We start from the raw sequence: 23216 nt of genomic DNA on the forward strand, positions 1-23216 counted from the left end.
GCCACCCATGTAACAATCTGCTACCTCAGTTTGTAGTTCAAGTAAACATTATGATCCAGATTTGGATAATCTTGCATGCCCCAATTACCTAATTTAGGTGCTTGTTCAGTAGGATTTTGCAAAACTGATTGTTGGTTAATGAAATACCCTCTTTCAGACCCAGAGTAACCGTTGTTAATGGCTGGTTAATAAAGAACTAGGGTTGTAGAATGTAGACAGTAAGGAATTTCATAGCATGAGGAGCCTGTTGAGCATACAATCGAAATGACAGGGATTGCATTTCACTTTCTAGTAGGAAATAAAGTGACTGGCCAGTTGCTGTCCACAGGCTGGTTGACGCGGACTGGACTGTGTCTCTTTCCAAACAGTTGAATCTTATCAGCGCTCCTTCATTTCACCTCATTAACAGAGGCTGTCACGAGCTATTGATATGTAAATTGGACTGAACGGGCGGTTGTGTCAAGACATACTCTGACGGAGTTTACTTGGGACTCAGTGCGCCTCGCTGTGGAACCTATGTTTTTACTCTCTGCGGACCCTATGTTTTTACTCTCTGCCTGGATAAACCGAGCCATCGACGTCGCCTCAAGTTTCTTGTTACCTTTAAACACCCCGCACACACCCCGCACCGCGTCTCGTGCTTGGAATTGGGTTTATCTCCAAAGGATTTGTAATCGGACGGAGAGTTCGTCTGGGGAATTACGCGGGGAACATTTTGGTATGAGCTTAATATCTGCTACTTTTTCAGTTTTGTGTAGGCTGATGATGGGTTTTTCTAGCGTATTCTCTATTCTCGAAATTCATTAATAAATATAATATTTGGTTTCTTTTTAATCATGTTCAATCTGAGACCTGTGTAGCCTAGGCTGTTTCGATCAAATTCGATTTTTTTGCCATTTGTATTATTGACAATTTGAGACAGAAATGTATGCCTTTTCAACAGTTTTATGCAGAAGGAGACCACCCTTGTCTGGCTCCTAGATGGGTAGCCTCCCTAGTAGAATTCCACGTGCCTATGGGTAGCCTACCTGCCACTATGTCATATAAATCCAAATGAATCAAATAGTTGATCTATTTCAGAACTTGAATGCCCTATCTTACATTGGGTGGAGAGAAAGGGAGAAAGTTTCAGATGGAGTGGATAGTTGAAGAAGCTAGGAGGTATATCAAAGGAACACGTTGAGATGACCTAATTTTGCATATCAGTGGAATGTAAGAGGAGCTTGTAAGTAAGGGCCTTATCATTATAAATTGCAGGTCGAAGGTAATTACTCTGTTACAAGGAAATAATGAGCAGAAATCCCTCTAGGCTGTACAAAAGTCACTTTAATAGAACGATTATATAAATGTAAAGGGGAAATTCCACTGTAACAGACTGACACTGTATGTGTGTCAAACAAAAAAACAATGATTGAAACTTAAACAAACCATATAACTCTCTGCACAATGACTACTTTGAGCAGTTTTGCTCACTCTGTAAAGGAGGCTACTGGTTTTCAGTTAGCTGGAAATAATATCCCAATCAATGTTAATACAGAATGAGTGATTTGAATTCTGTTTTCCTGAGGGTGCTGAATAGGCCTAGTGTCTTGACTTCACTATTCAGTCTTGTGCTTATCATGAAAGCGTTCATGCATGTAGTCTGTGTGTGTAGGAGTTGCCTAGATGTCTCCCTCGCCTGGCCTTCTGCTGGGTTCCCTGGGGAGCTGATTAGCGGGGCCAGTGTGATTTAGAGGTCAGTAGGGCACCTGGTGTGTAATGGGGAAATTATTACTCATAATGGAAGGGGGCCCATTAAACTCATATGAGATCAGGAAACCAGAGATTCTTTTTTACATTGATTATGGTTTTTCTTCCCAGGTGGTGAGACAATGCCTATTATCAGTGTACAAGATAAGTGCTAAGGAAGGAGCCATTTTATGATGGGCTACTAGCCAACTACTGCTTGATGTTTTGTCTTTTTAATTGACATTTTAGGGAATGCAAGTCTAATGGGGAGATTGTAAAACAGAAGTGCACTTTTAGACATAAATCATTTTGTAAATTGGTCTTTACTTGGGATTTAATAGGAGCTCAAGCTGCCTAGTGGGCCATTGAAGGAGCAAGTGAATAGCCTGGTGGCACAATAAAGAAAGATTTCTTCAGTCTTTTGCCTAGCAGGGGATCTAAACCTCTATTGGTTTCTTGAAACAATAAATGCTTGTCATTACCCACAGCACCTTGCTCTTTCAGCACAGTCAAATCTGCTATCATTAAGTGTTTTAGCGCAGATAACTGAAGAATAGAGAAAATATTGATGTTTGGTCCTTCCTTTCAGAGGCAGGCTGAACAGAGAAGCTGTTAACAAAGCAGTGGTAGCAGGGGGAGTGAGTGTTCTCTTCTGGGGAGCAGGGTGGGCTGCCCCTCAGCTCACACATTAACATTCATTAGTCCTCTCCAGCTGGAGACTGGCTGGAAAGGCTGGCAGTCCCCCTTGCTGTGCACTTGTTATCGTGTGTGTGTGTCTGTGCCTTTGTGGCTGTATGTGAGGAGACCGAAAGAGAGAGCTGTGTGTGTGTGTGTGTGTGTGTGTGTGTGTGTGTGTGTGTGTGTGTGTGTGTGTGTGTGTGTGTGTGTGTGTGTGTGTGTGTGTGTGTGTGTGTGTGTGTGTGTGTGTGTGTGTGTGTGTGTGTGTGTGTGTGTGTGTGTGTGTGTGTGAGAGAGAGAGAGAGCGAGTGTGTATTTAATGTAACTCATGGGTGAAGAAAATCTTTGTAGACTAAAGCACTAAAAGGAAAGCCTCCATCTGACTAACACAGGGCCCTTTTCTGTTCAGTGGTCCAGGACAATGAATCCAAATCAGATGATTATGATGACTTGATTGGCCAGTCTAGAGTCTTTGGTCAGTACAGTAGCTTCCCACAGCTGGAAGTGTGTGTGTGTATTACTGTGGCAGTGCTGGTCTTGTAACGACAACATCCCAAACCTCACTTATTCATTGTCAGTGTCTGCTGGTAATACCTTTGATGTTGAGATTATAAGTGCTATATGATGACAAAGATAAGGAGGTTTTGTTATGACCTTATATCTGGAAGGAAATAGTCATACTTCCTAAGACTAGAAGGTCACTAGGAGTTCAGTCATTGGCCTTTAATTTGGATTAGGACCAACTGTCAGCCTAGAACCCTTTCCATCAAGATACCATCGTTATCTGAGGGGTGTTAAAGGGGGCTGTTCTATTGTAGAGGTAAATAGCTTTACTGCCATGTGTAACCTTTATTTAACTAGGCAAGTCAGTTAAGAACAAATTCTTATTTACAATGACTGCCTACCCGGATGACGCTGGGCCAATTGTGCGCCTCCCCATGGGACTCCCAATCACAGCTGGTTGCGATACAGCCTGGAATCGAACCAGGGTGTCTGTAGTGACACCTCAAGTACTGAGATGCAGTGCCTTAGACTGCTGCGCCACTCAGGAGCCATACAACATGACCCCAGCATTATCTCCAATCTCACATCTGGCAGCCATCAATCACACACAGAACAGCTTCATTATCACTGTCCAACGGCCTCAGAGTAACAACAGCACACTAGCTAGCCTTGAGCATGTTCTTGCCTCAAGGCAGGGATGGGCAACTTTGATGGGGGTCGGGACCATAAAAATCTGAACTCATCATGAGGGACTGCAGTTGCTCGCAGGCTGACATGGGCTAATTGACTGACTATCAGTGACTGACAACCAGATAACAACTGCTGATGCACAACACCATTTAGAAAGTGCACCTGGTGTATTCTAAATCGCAACAGTATGTTGAGACTGACTGATTTTTTGGGGGGAAGGGGGGGGGGTTATCTGAGGGCCTGCCCATCCCTGCATCAAGGCTTAGAGCCCATTTATGCTTTATCCGAAAATGTGGTTGGAGGATCCGTATGGATGGTATGATGCAATTGCGGGATCTTCAGAGGCACACAGAGGCCAAATTGCGCTTTGTACCGCATCGCCGTGCACCTCTCCAATTTTGTAACATTGTGGGGCGCGAGAAGTATGAATGCCATGACTTCTGCAGAGGACATATCACCGTAAATGCAGACATCGGATTTGGCATGCAGCGCCTTTTAGGCTACACTCACAAGTTGCCCAAAATATACATTCAGAATTGCTTCGTTTGATAGTATTTGATATGATCTTGGAGTGATTATTTTGATAATTTTTTAACATGATTGTTACCATACAACTTTGAGTGACACCATGACAACAATCAAAAGATCCTCCCCTCAGAAATTAAGTCCTTAAATATGTCAACGGTTCCTGAGGCGCCAACCCTGGAAGGACCAGGGCTAAAGGCCCTGAAATAGATTTGGGGATTAGTGAACGGGTCAAAGTTTTGATTTAATCTGGTTTTCGCTCTCTCGCTCTCTTTCTCCTCTCTTCTCTTTCTTCTCTCTCTCTCTCTCTCTGCTGGAGGTGGTGTGGGGAAAGACAGATGGCTGAGTTTGACTAAATCCAGGGCCGGGGAGCCAATCCCGCTCTGCACTGAACACTCTTCTCAGTCATCATCCAATCAGGTCGCTGATCCCTGTTCCAAAACTCACTGGGGAACACCCCTCCAGCATGCCAGATAATTCGATAGATCACTATTTTTTGGGGTCAGACTCTTGTCTCTGCTAACTTCATTACAGACAACAAAGCTGCTTGACCCAAAGGGGGCCCGGCCGGCCCGGCAGCTCACTGAGTTAGTGAAACTGCTCTAGCAGACACCCTGACACAGACAAGCATGGTCTTCTCTTCCAATCCAGAGACTCATCTCATCTTTCTGTGGCTGTATGGCTTCTTATGTAACCCCCTGTGTCTCCACGGGCGCTAGCTCTGGAAGGTTTATGTAAGAGTAGAGAGAGATCATCTCTGGTACAGTAGAGGTACAGCTGGTCCAGAACACGAAAGGTTAACTCCCTGTGTGAGGCTAGGCTATGCCCCAGAGCGTGCTAAAGAAATACATACTCTTGTTGTGATGAGGTGGATGGATGTGAGCTTAAACAAATGAAGGGAGAAAATGCCCTCACTAATGGGAATGTTAGACAACCGCCGGCAGCTTAGAAATCTAAGAGCACAATTGTATGTTCATTCTAGCATGTTGGTTCTATGTCACATTGTGTGGATGTAATGTTGTTGTTTGGAACGGCTCTGTCCTGTGCTCTGCTATGTGCATGTCTCAGGTGGAGGTGAGCATCACCCTGACTCACTCTCCAGTAAATGAAGGCCCTGCAGTGTTGGCTGGCTCCCCATACTGTTTCTGTTGCCAGGTGTCTGAAAATATTGCGCCCCCCTGGGAAATCCTTTGTTTCTGTCAACAAGAATAGTGTTTGTGGTGTTTGTGACGTTTAAAAGCACACCGTGTAATGTAATAGTAGGAGAAGTTGGGTGTTGTGATGCCATAGCAACACTAGTTTCACTTATCTAGTTCATGTTAGCTATTTTGAACATGGGTAAAAAAGACACTTCTTTCATAGTTACACCAATATTAGGGGTGTTGGCAGCGATAGAGAGTTGCTTCCGAGCAACTGTCTCTTTCAGCCTGCTCATAAGCCAGTACCCTGTTTCCTTACTGCTCGCAGCTATATTGATCCTACATTTTTGTTCGATATTCTTAAAACCTCCAACAATTGTCATACAGCAGTCCTGAAATCCTCACACTTACCAACAACTTCAGTGGAGTCTAGAACTGAGAACCTCTGAGCAGCAGAATTCCTGACATGCTTCATGAATATCAAGGACTGTGCACTTACTCAGGTGTGTCGTTTTCTCACTTCTTGACGGCTGACAACTGACCCTTTAATTCTGACAAAGTTACATTGATGATTAAGAGCAGGAAGATATATGGCTAGTAGTGTTAAAACTTGAGACTTTTTCACTATGTAGTATAGTTAGGTCTGTAGGCTGCTACATACAGTCGGTGATTCTAACATGTATTTATTGACTCAGGGGTGTGAATTCTTAGGAAGTTAGGTATTTGGATAAGAGCGTCTGCTAAATGACTTAAATGTAAATGTAAATGTATTTCATTTTCAATACATTTCTAAAAACATGTTCCCACTTTGTCATTATGGGGTATTGTTTATAGATGGGTGAGAAAAAAACATTTATTTAATCCATTTTAAATTCCAGCTGTAACTAATATGAATATGTCAGTGGATATGAATACTCTCTGAAGGCACTGTAATATCGTCACCATCCCATATTGCACTATTTTTAATATAATTTAAATCAGTTCAAGAAGGATTCATTTCATTGTGTAATAACATAGTCATACAGTTGGTGTAGACATGAACTTGGTCAATAGTTTCATCAGATGTGACATTTGTTCATTTCTGTGGGTCAAAATCCCCAAAGTATGGACAATTTCAGCCACCCAGCTCTTCGCTTTCACAAGGTTTTCTTCTATCTCTAAACAAATGTAGCCTAGAGTCTTGATACATGTCTGATGTCAGGACAACAGCATAGGCTAATGCATGGCAGTGACCCACGGTTTAGAGAGTTATGCCTGGGAGTATTTTGTCTTACCTCTTGTTGTTGCTATTTGACAGTTTAAGGAATAAACGGCATTCTAAGACACTCCAACGTGTTTAAGCTAGTTTGGTGATGACCAGCCTCCTTTAATAAGTTTGACCCCTGTATCACCTCAGTGTCCAAGACAAGCCCACCCATCTACCCATTGGTGTGGATGGAGACCTTCTGAAGACCTGACTTTCCCTCAGATTCACTAGATGCCTCGCTGCCAATCCAGGAATAGATAATACTACACTGAGGGAGGAGAGGGTTAAATCTAGCAGTCGTAAAACATGCCTGTATGAAAAGAAGTTGTTTTTCAGTTCGTCTGATTTTGAAGAAAAAAACATGTCCCCAGGGCCTCCTCGCTCTCAAAACTGGTCTGAAAAACAAAGGGAGCTTGGCATTTTTTAAAAGTTTTGAACCGAGTCCTGAGTTCCTGAAAGGTTCGCACAAAAGCCCAGTTGCCTAGCTGCATGTGAGTAGCCCTGCTCTGCCAGCCTTTTTGTGTGGCTATCTGGCTGAACAGACCTCTTATGGAGACCCACAAGAATGCAGAGGGGGAGAAACGTTCTCCCTGCTTAATTTTATTCATTTCTCAGCTGGCAGGAGGGAGTCATTCAAATGTTACCATAATGCATTTAACCACCATTTTAAACTCAAAGAAATGGTCTCTCAAAAGTATGCAGAGGACTCTTCTTTGACTATTTCTAGCACATTCCATCCTGATACATAGAATAGTAATTTGGGCATAGGCATACGTTTTCTTTCGATTACGACCTTTTCACCTATTCACATTTGAAATGTCCGTGTTAAAGTGTCCCTTGTCAATGAAAAACATTTCAATCCATCTTCAGTTGTGTGTTGAAGTGTCCATGCATGACATTCTGTAGATTGAAAGGGTGTAATACATAGCTTTTCTCACCCTGGGTGGGGTGCATACAACACTGACTAACCCCCCTCAGGACCTTTCATTTGGACTCTCTATAGATAAAGCGGTCTGGAATGTCTTTACCTGTTAGACCCAGACAGAGGAGTTGGCTTCCTCCTTCAGAAGCTTCAGTGTGATGAAATCATTGACAGTTTTATAGCTGTGTGTGGAATGAGTTGTTGGTTAGTATTGCAAGAAAATCTGCTCTTGGACTCTCCAGTCAGACTTTTAAATATTGGCCTCATGAAAGCATGAGAGCTCTCTCTCTGATTCTATAGGATTTAAGGTTGAATGCTTGTCTGGAGGAAATTCCCCTGTTCAGATTTGAAACTGAAACATGGCATATTTGGGAATTGAAAATATTTTTTATTCTTCTGTTTTAAAGTGACAGAAGATTAGAGGACAGTAAAGATGGGCTAGTTGTGCATAATAGATAATGAAGAGTTATAGAAAAGGCACAGTGTTTTCTAAACACGGCAGCAGTTTTGGATCTGCTATGCTTGTTCGACTTGTTAACGCTTATCTTAGCGTGATCACCCTTGGCCTGACAAGCATAGTTCCACATGACGGCTACTGTACTGTTTGATCAGAATTATAGCCTACATGTGGTAACTAACTATCTTCAATGAGGTCCCTGGTGTTCAATTGAAAGGACCTGACTTCAATTATCTATTGTTTAACCTGACAGCTGTGGTACATCCAGGAATATCTTTACAAAGAATAGAAAATTAATAGCATTGCAATGCATTCACTGTGCAATGGGTCATTCAAACCAGAGTAGAGAGTTTAATTTCTAGATGCATATGTTTTTATATTTTCATAGACTTAACGATGTTGGCCTGTAGCAATGCAGAACTCTGAAATGACTGTTCCAGTGAACCAACAATAATACTGTCTGTCCCTGTTAGTATGGTGTACAGTGTACATCAGACATGCAAAACTGTATTTGTGTGTGTGTGTGCATGCATGTTTGTGTGAGATACTTTATTTAGCAGAGAAATGATTTCAACACACTACAGCCATTAGAGTAGTGGTGGAAAAAGTACCCAATCATCATACTTGAGTAAAATTAAAGATACCTTAATAGAAAATGCCTCAAGTAAAAGTGAAAGCCACCCAGCAAAATACTACTTGAGTAAAAGCCTAAAAGTATTTGGTTTTAAATATACTTAAAAATCTAAAGTAAATGTAATTTTAAAAATATTCTTATGTATCAAACCTAAAAGTATAAATCATTTCAAATTTCCTATATTAAGCAAACCAGATGGCAACATTTTCTTGTTGATTTAATTTACGTATAGCCAGGGGCACACTCTAACATTCAGAGATTTACAAATGAAGCATGTGTTTAGTGAGTCCGCCAGATCAGAGGCAGTAGGGATGACCAGGGATGTTTTCTTGATAAGATGAGAATTTGACAATTTTCCGGTCCTGCTAAGTATTCAAATGTAGCGATTACTTTTGGGTGTCAGGAAAAACGTATGGAGTAAACAGTACATTATTTTCTTTAGGAATGTAGTGAAATAAAAGTAAAAGTAGTCAAAAATATAAATAGTAAAGTAAGTACTGATACCCCCAATAACAACTTAAATAGTACTTTAAATTATTTTTACTTAATCACTTTACACAACTGTTGTCAAAGTAGATTAGACTCAGGGGATCTGATAGGACGTGCCTCTTCCTCTCCAGATCGGAGCTGAACAATGAGTGTTCACAGGAAAATAGTAATGACTGTTTGTTCGGAATCTCTCACTTCCTCTAGAAAGAGGGATAATTGAGCTAATAATGAGCTCAGGTTGGTCTCATGTTTCAGAGTCGTATCCTTGGACATGTAAGGTGCCTTCGGAACAAGAGAATCTCATGAGACGAGATGGAACAGCCCTGTCTGATACCATTATTCCCACTTAGATTTTCAATTTAATTCCCCAAACAACAGTTCTTTATGACAGTGACATTTGATGTGAACTTAGAGAGGAACTGAGAGTTAATAGGTGAAGTTGTACCATGGCCCCTCCTTTCCTTCCGTAATGGTTGACAGAAGTCAGAGATTACACAGAGCTGGGTGCCGTTAGCTGTGTCAGGATGCACCCACCTTGATGCTTTACAGCGAGCGGATCAGATGGCCCCCAGATTAGAGGCACCTGAAAGGGATCTTTAATCGGAGTGCTGTATCAGACTCACCAACACAAATCCAGTTAATTGGGTCCAGGCATTGGAGGTGTGAGGGACTGTGAGAAACTCCATTAAAGCCACACTGGTAGAGGAGAAGGCCAGCTCCTTTTCTCTCACTCTACACCAAGGGGCCAGGATAAAAGGCCTCTGAGCCCTCAGAAGCCCCCACTGAGAAGAGATGAAACCTTTGCTTCCAGCCAGCAGAACCCAGAACAACCATATGGGGATTAGATAGGTATCTAGCATATATCCCTGATGAAACAGATGTTTTAAAGTGTTTCAACAGACTTATGATCTATGGCTGCAGTATAGCCTGCTTGTCTAAGTTATTTAGCCCTTCAAAGAGATTTATCTAGACCCTCTGTTTAAGTTGATAGGAGGTGGGGCTAAAGGAGACAGACCAAACTATCATTAAGACATAGCATGACTTGTTTGGTTATTTTGTCCCCCTCTGTTCTCACTTAGCTATGGGTGGTGCTTGTGAAATAGGTGTGACTGAAACCTTATAGTAGGTGTGCTGGACCAAGCGGTAGACTGAGATTCCTTAGCATTACATAATTAGGACTTGTACTTTACAGGATTACATGGTGGGCTATTTCATAATGTAATGCTGTTTCTCCTTGGTATATATATTCAGCTGTCCCTGGAATGTAAAGTTTTAGATTTACCAGCCCATTAACTTAACTTCTTGGATCATTGCATTTCATTCACCTGACTCCGTTGATAGCACATATAGATTGAAACGGAAGAAATGATACACGTGTAAATATTGGACTATACTCTGTGTCTTCATGTATTATACTTATGCTAAAATCTTTATTTTATCCTACTGAGCCATTTACTTTATGTTCCTATTCTTATATTTACTTATTTATTATTGTTGTTGGATTGTCGAGGAACCTGCAAGTAAGCATTTCATTGGATGGTGTATGCCATGTGTATCCTGTACATACGACTAATACATTCGAAGCACTCTAACCAGATAGTGAGCCATGTTAAGACATGTAAATAAGGACTGCTTCCTAACCACTCCTAAGACTGGGGGGGGGGGGGGGGAACAATAGGCCTGTATTGAAAGTATGCATTGACATGCTATATTATGCGCACATCCTTTTGTCTTGGTATAGCCTTCTCTGGTATATCTTTACAAACCCATATAATGTCTATGGGGCTGAATGGAAGAAATCATTATTTTGTCATATTGCTTAATGTGGCGGTGTCCTCTGATACTTGAGAAGATAGCTAGGTGACCTCATCACCTGTCATAATGATGAAACAAACGCATAACAAGCTGTCAGACCACCATTAGTAACTTCAACAAGCACACATACTTAGTCTAAAATGACAATGTACCATTTCCTCTGCAGTTTACTCGGTTTCAACAAGCATGACTGAATACAGCCTGGAGGATGCTCAGTCTTATAATTGAGCTAATAAGCTACATTGAGTACCTTATACTGCGTTTCACCAATTGCTGGCTTGGTTAATCGTGAACTAGTTCCTCTGACTCAGGTAGAAACATTGACAGATTTGACAGCTCAACACGTTGATGGGTTGTAATGATGGTAGGAACTCCTGGAAAGACAGCCTTTTTTCCAGTGAGTCACTCTGCCTGCGGTCACACCAACTCTCACTCAACTTACCGCATAAGTCTGATTCCTGTGGTTGGTTATGGCTGTTTTTATGAGCTTTTCTATGGCGTTGTGTCTGATGGTATGACATAAAAAGTGAAAACCAAAGTGTTTGTATGGATGGCACTCTCCTCTGTTGTTGTTGATCACTCCTTTTCAACATGTAGAAACTCATTTAAAAGACAGAGCTATTCTACAGCTGTTGTCTCCCCAACAGGAAATGGCCTGTTTTCCCAATTCCCACAGCTGGATATAGTGGGCTAGGTAGCTAGTAGCAATGATGCAATCACCATTGAAATCTCAATCTATTCCCCCCATTCCCTCCTGGCTTCCTGTTTGCTAGTCTTCTACACTACCATGTGACATGTGCTAGCTTGTTACCACCACATGTGTTTCCTGTTCTCTTGCAGGCACTGAGGATGACATGAGGGAGCCAACCTGGGAGTGTCCAGAGGTCCAAGCCCTCTCTTCTCTCCTCTTCTCCTCTCTTTCTGCCCACTACCCCTGTGTGTGTCGGTGATGAGTTAGTGTGGGTGTGGGTGTCAGCCCCCCCCCCCCCCCCCACCCCAACCCACCCTCTCCTTGGAGCACCGTGTCTTGGAGACAGTGCTTCACTTACCCTGCTTACATGAGCCAGCAGGATGAGGCTGCGGTCCTCGCACTGTCCGAGCGCCTCCTCGTAGCCTCCCACAAGGGCCAGGCTGACAATGTGGTCCAGCTCATCAACAAGGGCGCCAAAGTAGCTGTCACCAAGGTGAGTGGAGCAGAGGAGGTGGTCTCCTTGTGTGTTTATCACACGTTTGTCTTTTTAATGTGTATATAAGTAGTAGTCGTCATCCTTTTTTCCCCGTCAGATGTGTGGGTACTGTGTCTGTGTGTAGCCATTCGCCAATATGGGTGGATTTGTGTGGGTACTGTGTCTGTGTGTAGCCATTCGCCAATATGGGTGGATTTGTGTGGGTACTGTGTCTGTGTGTAGCCATTCACCAATATGGGTGGATTTGTGTGGGTACTGTGTCTCACTCAACTGCAGCCTCATTGGGCCACCAGGACAACGACCATGGGCAGATTTATGTGTATTGTATGGTTGTATCTGTATTTCATGCTCTGATTAGATCCCCTCTACAGCACAATGTAAAATGGTTAGTGGGACTAGAGGAGCATATGACCATATTATAATCCTAACTGATTCTTGGATACACTAATAGGCATATACAGTGTATGCCTGTTAAATACTGGTCGGTGTGTAAAACTACCATGTTTCACCACAGAATGTCAGTAGGTCTATTTTACAGGAAGGAGCTGTTGGAATTTGGAGTATTTGGAAAGGAATAGGAATGCATTGGCGTTGATGACAAATGAACAGGTCCGTGAGGGTCTCTGTCTGAGGCTGACCTTAACCGTGTGTGTGTCACGTCATGCACATTCCATGTAGCCACAAGCTTGTGCACTTAAAGGACCAGAGGAGAAGTGCAGTACAAATGCAAGAGTGACACATTTAATATAGACAGATGAAATTCAGTATGTTCAGCTGGAACCAACAGTGTTACCGCAATATGACAATAACCTATCATCATTGCATGCCTTGGCTTTACAGAATGTGTGCTGTCAATTTGACAGTGAATCTATCTTGAGCTGTCAGTTTTGGGGTGTTTGCTGAGAGAGTCACAGCTAGACGTGATTGATTGAAGTCATGCGCTACTGTAGCAGTCCTGTCTGTCTGTGAAGTGAATGGTCTTCCTTTGTGTCTCTGTCAGAGCAGCTCTGGTACAGACCTGAGGTGTTGAGGGAGATCTTCCTCAGATCTCCAGTCTTTCTCTTTATAGACTGCAATGTGATACTGGTCAATAAGGCAGGCAGAGGCATTTTTTCTTGAGCCTAATACATTTACTTCCTCGATAACAGGACACGTCTCTTGGCAGAAGCTTTTCTTCTCTGCTTTCATTCCTCTTAAATGTATCAAGCTGCTGCACATTTTGTTTCAGGAAATGAATTGGTAATTCTTTATAGGGAGGACATTGTTAAATGCGCAGCACTTAGTGAAATGTGAATAAATGACTGAATAAATATGACCATTTATCTTACATGGCTACATTTGTTAGGCCTCTCTGTCTCTTTGATAATATTGTGATTGGCTCTATTTTTTTTTTTTTGGCAGTGAGCCCTAATAAATACTAAGCCCAGGAATATAAGGATTACATTTCAGTTGGAAATGCCTCTGCTTCAGGGGAAGGGAGTAGTAGTGGGGAGTGTGAGGTAAAGTGTCAAGTGTTACCGCAATATGACAATAACCTATCATCATTGCATGCCTTGGCTTTACAGAATGTGTGCTGTCAATTTGGATGGTTTAGTTCCTCAGGAAGATAAAAACTGTTTTGAGAATGAGAAAGAGAGGAGTTAGAATATAACGGGGCGGCAGGTAGCCTACTGGTTAGAGCGTTGGACTAGTAACCAGAAGGTTGCAAGATCGAATCCCTGAGCTGACAAGGTCGTTCTGCCCCTGAACAAGGCAGTTAACCCACTGTTCCTAGGACTTCAGAATTTGTTCTTAACTGACTTGCCTAGTTAAATAAAGGTAAGATAAAAAATAAATAACCAGTCGTGTGTCTCTCTGAGGTCACACCAGGCCACAGAATAGAGAGCAGGCTCAGTCCATGTCCAGCTACAGTCTTCTGGGATAACAGAACAGACCTCACCCTGGGCCTATGACTGGTGTTTACCTGAGACAATTCCATGGCAGCCCTCCAAGCCTGGCCCAGTGAAATTCAACCCCTGCCTGGCCCTAGTGAATACCAGGTAGTGTCAAGCCGCACCCATGTAGCACGCCAGCTTCCCCTGCTGAAGGAACTGTGGCTTCTCCCATCTCTCTGTTTAATGGAGCGCTGTGAGGGTGAGGTGTTAATGAGGGGGTTGCGTTGATGTAGTTCTTTGTGATTGCAGTCTGTCAATGCACACCTGACCTCTAATTACATTGTATTATCTCAGACAGATAATTCAAAATGGCTGCCAGCTGCATGTTTCTGGAGAGGAATTCTGCAGCACACAGACAGCACCAGTATTCGTGGATGTCAAGGGAAGCCAGGCTTCCCAAAAGAATGGACCAAGAAAAACATCTAAACGAATTGATCTTTCGTCTCTCTTTATTTCATAATTTTCCTTCAATACTGAAGAGGCTGAATGTATCTCGCATGAAAAAAGCATCAAAGCAAGTGTAACAGTGCCCCCCTGTCTCTGTATTTAGAGGCCATCTATCTGATGCTGTCTGGTTCAGGTTTTAATGTCACATGCACAAATACAGTGAAATGCCTCTCTTGCAAACACAAAACCCAACGATGCAATAATCAATAACAATGTATTACTTTTAAGAAACTCCACAAAAAAATAAGAATAGGAAATATGAAATACACAATGAAGTAAGTAAGCAAATAAGCATACTATATACAGGAAATATATTTTTTAAAGTCAGTTCCAATACCATATTTTCAATGTGCAGGGATACTGGAGTGATGAAGGTAGATATGTATAGGGGTAAGGGGACTAGGTAACAGGATATAAGATAAACAGAGTAACAACAGCTAGTATGTGAGTGGGTGTGAGGGTGTGTAGAGTCAGTATAAATGTATGTGCATATTATGTGTAAGTGAGCAGATGATGGAGTGAGGGTTTGTGTGTGTGTTGGACTGACAGTGTGTGTGACTGTGTAGGGCCCTGTGAGTGTGTAGGGTCCTGTGAGTGTGTAGGGCCCTGTGAGTGTGCTAAGAGAGTGTGCTTAGTGCAAATATTGAAATAAAAGATACAAGGTAAACTCAGATAGTTTGTAACTGTTTGTTACATGCAATATGTTTTGTGGATTTTACCGGACAGAAGCTGCCCTCCGGTTTTGAGATGAAACAAAGGTGTGGTTAAATTTATTCTGCCTCTGTGTCTTCTTATTGTCTCGGACTTTAGGCCTACAGTATATATCATGGTCGCAAGGCATATGAACTAACAGGTTATAGAGCAAACAACACAATTATTACAACACATAGGTTCCCTAGTGATTTTACCCACGCATCGCTGCTGGTTAGCACACAGTTGCATTTTATTTTCTCACTTCCAGATAGTTACTGTGCTTTACCTTAGCCTATGGGGAGAGATAGGGTTATGTATCTTGGTATAAGGCTTTAGGATTTACTGAGATAATTTGTTTACATTAACTTAACTCCAGATATCTCTTAAGTACACTTTATATTCCTTTTCAGTTGTTATAAGAAAAGGCACATTTCATGAAGAGTATCTGCCATGTCTAACCTTTCCATAATCCAATACAGTATATGATCGTGGTGTCGAGTAGCATCACTGATTTATCCTGGCAAACAATCCATTATTACTATAGAAAGATAAACCTCCAAAAACTGTAAAGTCACATTTGCTCCATAGCAGGCTGCAGGTCCAATAATTGTTGGCCTTAGAGCCGGAGAATGTGGGCAGCTAATCCATAAGCAGCTGTAGAGGTTCTCTCTCCATCCTAGCTTCTTTTAAACCATCTGTGGATTAAACATTTGTTTGTTTACTGGCGACTCATTATTCAAATGGGACAGATTGCATGCGGCTAACTGCTGTGCCATGATGACAGAGCCATGTGTTAATGAATACGATTGCCCTGTAGACACATTGTCAGTCTCTCTGTGTCTGATATGCAGTCTGGTTGGGGGCACTGATATACAGTCTGGTTGGCTTCAGTTGGGGGCACTGATATACAGTCTGGTTGGCTTCAGTTGGGGACACTGATATACAGTCTGGTTGGCTTCAGTTGGTGACAATGATATACAGTCTGGTTGGCTTCAGTTGGGACACTGATATGCAGTCTGGTTAGCTTCAATTGGGGACACTGATATACAGTCTGGTTGGCTTCAGTTGGCAACACTGATATACAGTCTGGTTGGCTTCAGTTGGGACACTGATATACAGTCTGGTTGGCTTCAGTTGGGGATACTGACATACAATCTGGTTGGCTTCAGTTGGGACACTGATATACAGTCTGGTTGGCTTCAGTTGGCGACACTGATATACAGTCTGGTTGGCTTCAGTTGGGGATGATATACAGTCTGAGTTGGCACACTGATATACAGTCTGGTTGGCTTCACCACTGATATACAGTCTGGTTGGCTTCATCTGATATACAGTCTGGTTGGCTTCAGTTGGGGATACTGACATACAGTCTGGTTGGCTTCACCTGCTGTATCTTTCTTCAGTTGCTGTGCCCCTCTCTTATGTGTGTGTGTGAGAGTGTGTGTTCTGTGTCCACAGTACGGCAGAAGTCCCCTGCACCTGGCTTCCTACAAGGGCCACATCGAGGTTCTGCGCATTCTGCTGAAGGCCGGCTGCGATCTTGACATCCAGGACGACGTAAGACTGTCTGTTTATATGCTGCCTTTCATTTGCTCTTTCCATGTTTCCAGCTTGCACTGCAGTCATGACTGTGAAAAGGAATGTGTGTGTGGACCATTGCTTTGTGTTCTCTGTCGTTTGCATTAGTGTCGCTCAGAATCTTCCCAAATGAACATCACACCCATATTACACCATGTAATATTTATACCAATATTACACCATGTAATATTTATACATTCACGCAAACAAACTCCAGAATGTTTAACTTAGACATTTAAATGTGTGCGAGGTTACCTTTTAAACACACAAATAACACAATTGTATGAAGGTTTTGAGTCTGGTTGCTGGTCTGTTTGGTTGCAGTGTGGTTTCTCCTGCGTGCGGACACCTTTTCTATTTCTCTAAGACTGTCACAGTAGTATTGTAATGACCTCCAGTGACCTAGAGTGGGATTATTTGGACTGCCATGTTGAGGGATACAGCAGCCCTCCACAGGGCTCACCCCCTGGGGGGAGGTCATCCCCCCTAGCCCTCCCCAGTCCCACACCTACAGATAACGGCCCAAACCTCTGGCGCTCCCAAATTCTCTCCATCTGGTCAATGAGCTCCCGATCCCGAATGGGCCGCAGCGTGTCCCCAGCCACCAATGGGGTGAGTGGCCCCGAGAAGGAGGAGGGGAGAGAGAGACAGCAGTGGAGGAAAGCTGCTGGGACTGGGCCTGGGAGATCAGGGAGAGTGAAGAAGGAGGTTAGAGAAAAGCTCTTCAGCACGCCTCTTAGTTATCTTGCTTGGAATGACCGAACTAAACCCCACATCCTCCTCCGGTCACAGGAAGCAGCGCTTCTTTTTGATTTCTCTCTTCCACCCTTCTCATGATATGTCAAACCTGGCCTGCTAAACATCACTCTGTTGAGCTGCTGTGAGAAGGGTTCTCTATGTTTGCAGGAATTCCATTTATGGTAGAACATAAATGAGAGCTGGGCTGAACTGAGTGCTTTTGCCTGCTGCTTCTGTGGTTGTGTTCACTGCTTTGTATGGAGGATGCCCACTGTAGTATACTGTGATAGTATGAAGGCTTATCTGATGTCATACTGCAGTGTTGGATGATTGTTGTAACATCATTGTTATTCCTTGTGTTAATAACAACCGGACACTTTGTTGGATGGATGATGTACTCATTGTGTGAGAGCCTACTAAAACGTTGAGCCATCATATTGAAGTCAGAAGGAATTAACTACTGCCTTTTGATATTGTATTCATCATTGAGCTCTGAACTAATTGTTGATGTGTGGATAGGAAAATAACCCCCTAACTGAGCTCTGTGTGTGTCTGTGTGTGCATGCAGGGTGAGCAGACAGCCTTACATCGGGCAGCCGTGGTGGGAAACAGTGACGTTATCTCTGCCCTCATCCAGGAAGGGTGTGCTCTGGACAGACAGGACAAGGTACATATCACACACACACAACAGCGCTCACACAGGGCTGAAAGCAGAGCCCCAATGCACTCACTCAATGGCGTAGAGGGATTTTAAATCCCAACAAACTGTCAGACAGCACTAACGCTATTTGACAATCTGTAGAGAAAATACGGCCTGTAATTGGCTTAACCCTCATTCATTCCCAGAGAAGGAAATACGATACGTCCCAAATGGCACCTTATTCCCCATGGGCCATGGTTAAAATAGTGCACTGAAAAGGGAATAGGGTGCCATTTGGGATACAGGGCCAGCACCGTGGAAGTCCATGCGGATTGAAAGAGTGTATATTGTTACAAAGGTAACAGCCACTCTCCAGCTGCCACACCTGGTAGAGCGAAAGCAAAGCCACACTGACCCTCTAAAGGAAACCAGAGCCTGTAGGCCTCAACACATAACCTCCTACTTATCCTGCTATGTCAGCTATTTTGACTGAATGAAAACCAATAACAGGGTTGTCTAGTATGATAATCCAGAGGTCAGGTGGTAGATGTGTAAAGCTCTTGACTGTGTTCATTATTGCAGGACGGTAACACTGCTCTGCATGAGGTCTCGTGGCACGGCTTCAGCCAGTCTGTCAAACTGCTGGTTAAGGCCGGAGCCAACATTCACGCAAAAAACAAGGTAAGTTTACTGCAAATACTGTAGATGTGATTGGTTATGAAACAGGCAGTGTTACAGTAGGTCCTGTGCTGTGACAGCATACTATTATATGACTGGAGAGCTTTTAGTGTTCAATAGGGCACACCAGGTAGCCTAGTGGTTAGAGCATTGGGCCAGTAACCAAAAGGTTGCTGGATTGAATCCCTGAGCTGTCGTTCTGCCCCTGAACAAAGCAGTTAACCCACTGTTCTCCGGTAGGCCGTCATTGTAAATAAGAATTTGTTCTTAACTGACTTGCCTAGTTAAATAAAATAATAACGTCTGGAATGGAATGGCATCAAATACATGGAAACAGGAATGGCATCAAATACATGGAAACAGGAATGGCATCAAATACATGGAAACAGGAATGGCATCAAATACATGGAAACAGGAATGGCATCAAATACATGGAAACAGGAATGGCATCAAATACATGGAAACAGGAATGGCATCAAATACATGGAAACAGGAATGGCATCAAATACATGGAAACAGGAATGGCATGGAAGCCATGTGTTTGATGCCATTCCATTTGTTCTATTCTGGCCATCAACCTCCTGTGAATACAGCTGCAAATGGAAATATGTTCCAAAACGTTATCTCACTATTAACCACAACCCCTGGTGTCTGTCTGTCTTTCTGTCCATGTAGGCAGGAAACACAGCCCTCCACCTTGCTTGTCAGAATGGCCACGCTCAGAGCTCCAAGGTCCTGCTGCTGGGTGGGTCCAGGCCTGACAGCAAGAACCATGTAAGTCCTCTTCCTCTATGGCTAGTCTACGGGGCGCCGTTTGTAACCTGCTGTATTTTGTGTGAAAGATTAATTTCGTGGCACAAAATGTTGCTTGTTACCCCACAGTACTCTTCCCATGGTATGTCTGAACCACTGCGTAGGAAATCCATGCTGACACAGAAGCCTTTCTACAGTTAACTACCACCGCAGAGCAGTTTGCATGCTTAAGTAGTCACTTAATTATGAAACTACGTACCTCTCTGTGCTCTACTCTGCACTTCAAACCTAATCTCCCCTCATGGGTGAACTGCTCTCAGTCAACAAGAACTGAGGAAGTAGCTCTGTGTCGTTCATTTGTCCTCGAGTCACTTCCCTGTGCCATTAAAAACGCTCCTGTCTTTGATTGCTTTCCCAACATCTGAGTGAATGGAAACTCGAGCTGTGTGTGGTGGTGGTCTCTCTTCATTGTGTTCCAGGTAGGTGACACTTGTCTGCATGTAGCGGCCCGCTACAACCATGTGTCCATGCTCCGCATCCTCCTGGGAGCATTCTGCTCCGTGGCAGAGAAGAACCAGGTTAGTCTGAGCATGTGACTGACACTACTTTCACACAGAGGCCTTTACCTTGTTTTTGGGACATTTGAAGGGGTTGTGTATCCAGCTCGAGACCCTGCTGTGACACTCTCTGCTTTCTGAGAATGTCTTTTAAAATGTCTTTATCATTTTTTTGTAAAATGCTATTGTGATGCATGTACAACTACTATGTGAATGTACTTTAGTAGCTTTTATTATTTTAATGTAAAATATAATTGTCGTGTGAATCATATCTTTGTCAAAGGTCCTTCCCTTGATTTATCCTAACTTAGTCTTAGCATTGTGCAGTAAACCTACTGGATATATTAAATATATGGCTGTATTTAGGTTTTAATAGCACAGAACAGGGACCGTATAACATTGTTCTGTATTTGTTTGTTGATGCGTAAAAATCCAACGGAACATTCAGTATGCTAAGTCTCTCTCTCTTTCTTCTCTCTTTCTCCCTCTCGCTCTTTTCTGGGCAAGGCTGGGGACACACCACTGCATGTTGCAGCTGCGCTGAATCATAAGAAAACAGTGCGGCTTCTGCTGGAGGCAGGAACAGACAGCAGCATCCGCAACAACGTGAGTAAAGTGCCTCCAGGGCCCGGCCCTACTGTGTTCACTATGCTCTGGAGCAGTCATGCACTTCTAAAGGCCCTCTTCATCTTGACTAATGTCACCGCTCTCGAGCCAGTGGTGTAGTTTTTCACTCAGTTAAAGCCACGCAGACTTTGATGAGTAATAGTATACTGTTCAAGAAACGTTTTGGCATGCTGACAACTGAAATAGCTACTTGGAAATAAATGTGTATATTCGTCCTCAACTCAGTGCCATATACAGTTGAATCATTCATCCCTAAGTAGGTCTGCGTCCCAAATGACAGCCTATTCTCTATATCCCTCAAACTCACCTCTGGACCTCCAAGCCAGTTTCACTGCATTTTTTCATTGTTCCCATCTAGTCAGGGACGTATTTAGGCCTGTGACACCAGGTGTGTGCAATTAATTATCAGGTAGAACAGAAAAACAGCAAGCTCCAGGCCTCATAGGGAAAGAGTTGAATACCCCTGCTTTATATAGTGCACTACTTTTGACCAGAGCCCTGGTCAAAAGTAGTGCACTATAAAGGGAAAAGAGTTCCATTTGGGACACAGTCTAGGTGTTGATTGACCTCTTGTCTGTCTGTGTGCAGGCAGGCCAGACTGCACTGGACCAGGCCAGAGAACACAACAACCCAGACGTAGCCCTTCTCCTGACCAAAGCGCCTCAGGTGAGTACAGGTTCACCTAGTCTGACAAGCAGGGGCAGCCAAGCAGTGTTTATCACCACCTCACACGCCTGCCTTATCTCGCTATATATTTATATAGAAACACTCATGCTGCCAACTGTGTTTGGACTTGAGTTACGATACTTCAGGTGTTTATCTGACTTCATTCCTGTGGGTTGGCAGTAAAGGTGTTCCTGCATCAAGTGCAAGTATGGGCAGAGTCCTTGGGAGACGACCATAGATACCAACCATCACTGATTTATCAATTAACTACTTACTGATTCAACCATCACTGATTAACAATAACTACTTACTGATTCAACCAGCACTGATTTGATCATTTGAAAGGGGGTGCGTGCTGGAGGCAGGGAAGTCAGATGCAGGAGATCGAACTTGGTATAAACAGAGCAGTTTACTAAGTGCTCAAAAACCCCGAAAACCAAAATATACAAAATAATATAAGTGGGTACAAGTACAAAACCTGTCGCACACCAGAACATAACTTGCACATTGCTTACTAACAAACAATCACCAACAAGGACATGAGGGGGAACAGAGGGTTAAATACACAACATGTAATTGATGGCATTGGAACCAGGTGTGATACAAGACAAGACAAAACCAAAGGAAAATGAAAAGAGGATCAGCGATGGCTAGAAAGTTGGTGACTTCGACCGCCGAATGCCGCCCGAACAAGGAGAGGGACTAACTTCGGCGGAAGTCGTGACATCATTTGAATTTGATCCATTGTAATTAGCTAGGATAGTCATAAAACTGACTATCCTACCGATCCTTGACCTCGGCGATGTAATTTACAAAATAGCTCCCAACACTCAACTCAGAAAACTGTGCCATCTGTTTTGTCACCAAAGCCCCATATAATAACCACCACTGCGACCTGTATGCTCTTGTTGGCTGGCCCTCTACATATTCATCGCCAAACTCACTGGCTCCAGGTCATCTATAAGTCTTTGCTAGGTAAAGCCCCGCCTTATCTCAGCTCACTGGTCACCATAGCAACACCCACCCGTAGCACACGCTCCAACAGGTATATTTCACTGGTCATCCCCAAAGCCAACACTTCCTTTGGCCGCCTTTCCTTCCAGTTCTCTGCTGCCAATGACTGGAACGAATTGCAAAAATCACTGAAGCTGAAGTTTTATATCTCCCTCTCTAACTTTAAGCATCAGCTGTCAGAGCAGCTTACCAATCACTGTACCTGAACACAGCCAACCATATTATTACTTACCCTCTTGCTCTTTTGCACCCTACGTGCACATCATCATCTGCAGATCTATCACTCCAGTGTTAATGCTAAATTGTAATTATTTTGCCTCCTTGGCCTATATATTGCCTACCTCACCACTCTTCTATATTTGCACACACTGTACATAGCTTTTTCTATTGTGCTATTGACTGTACGTTTGTTTATGTGTAACTGTGATGCTGTTTTTGTCGCACTGCTCTGCTTTATCTTGACCAGGTCGCAGTTGTGAATGAGAATTTGTTCTCAACTGGCCTACCTGGTTAACCTGTCTAGGACTGGCGGAACACCCCCCCCAAATTCAAAACAACAAAAATCTCATAATTAAGCATACAAGTATTTTACACCATTTTAAAGATACAATTCTCGTTAATCCAGCCACAGTTTCTGATTTCATAAAGGATTTACAGTGAAAGCACTACAAATGATTATGTTAGGTCACCACCAAGACAGCCATTTTTCCAGCCAAAGAGAGTCACAAAAATCTGAATTGGAGATAAATTAATCACTAACCTTTGATGATCTTCATCAGATGATACTCATAGGACTTCATGTTACACAATACATGTATGTTTTGTTTGATAAAGTTCATATCTATATGTTCTAAAACATGCAGTGATTGTGCAGAGA

At 43.0% G+C, this 23216-nt stretch overlaps 1 protein-coding gene across 7 annotated transcripts in view; it reads left to right on the forward strand.

Moving 5' to 3' along the window:
* Window positions 1-319: 319 nt before the first annotated feature.
* Window positions 320-23216, forward strand: part of LOC123990658 (ankyrin repeat domain-containing protein 6-like) — a 28674-nt gene continuing 5777 nt past the window's right edge. For 2 of the 7 annotated variants that reach the window (XM_046291384.1, XM_046291386.1), the window contains exons 1-9: window positions 320-718; window positions 11668-12011; window positions 16547-16645; window positions 17973-18071; window positions 18627-18725; window positions 19398-19496; window positions 19955-20053; window positions 20540-20638; window positions 21248-21325. In XM_046291384.1, coding sequence (XP_046147340.1) covers window positions 11886-12011; window positions 16547-16645; window positions 17973-18071; window positions 18627-18725; window positions 19398-19496; window positions 19955-20053; window positions 20540-20638; window positions 21248-21325 — 798 coding nt within the window. In that variant the 5' untranslated portion in view covers window positions 320-718; window positions 11668-11885. Of the gene's footprint in view, window positions 719-11667; window positions 12012-16546; window positions 16646-16990; window positions 17375-17972; window positions 18072-18626; window positions 18726-19397; window positions 19497-19954; window positions 20054-20539; window positions 20639-21247; window positions 21326-23216 lie in introns of those variants that run through there. The other 5 variants (XM_046291381.1, XM_046291385.1, XM_046291383.1 and 2 more) reach the window with 5 other exon arrangements.

The sequence above is a fragment of the Oncorhynchus gorbuscha genome, linkage group LG12 (assembly GCF_021184085.1).
Source record: "Oncorhynchus gorbuscha isolate QuinsamMale2020 ecotype Even-year linkage group LG12, OgorEven_v1.0, whole genome shotgun sequence".
NCBI classification, from domain to species: Eukaryota; Metazoa; Chordata; class Actinopteri; order Salmoniformes; family Salmonidae; genus Oncorhynchus; species Oncorhynchus gorbuscha.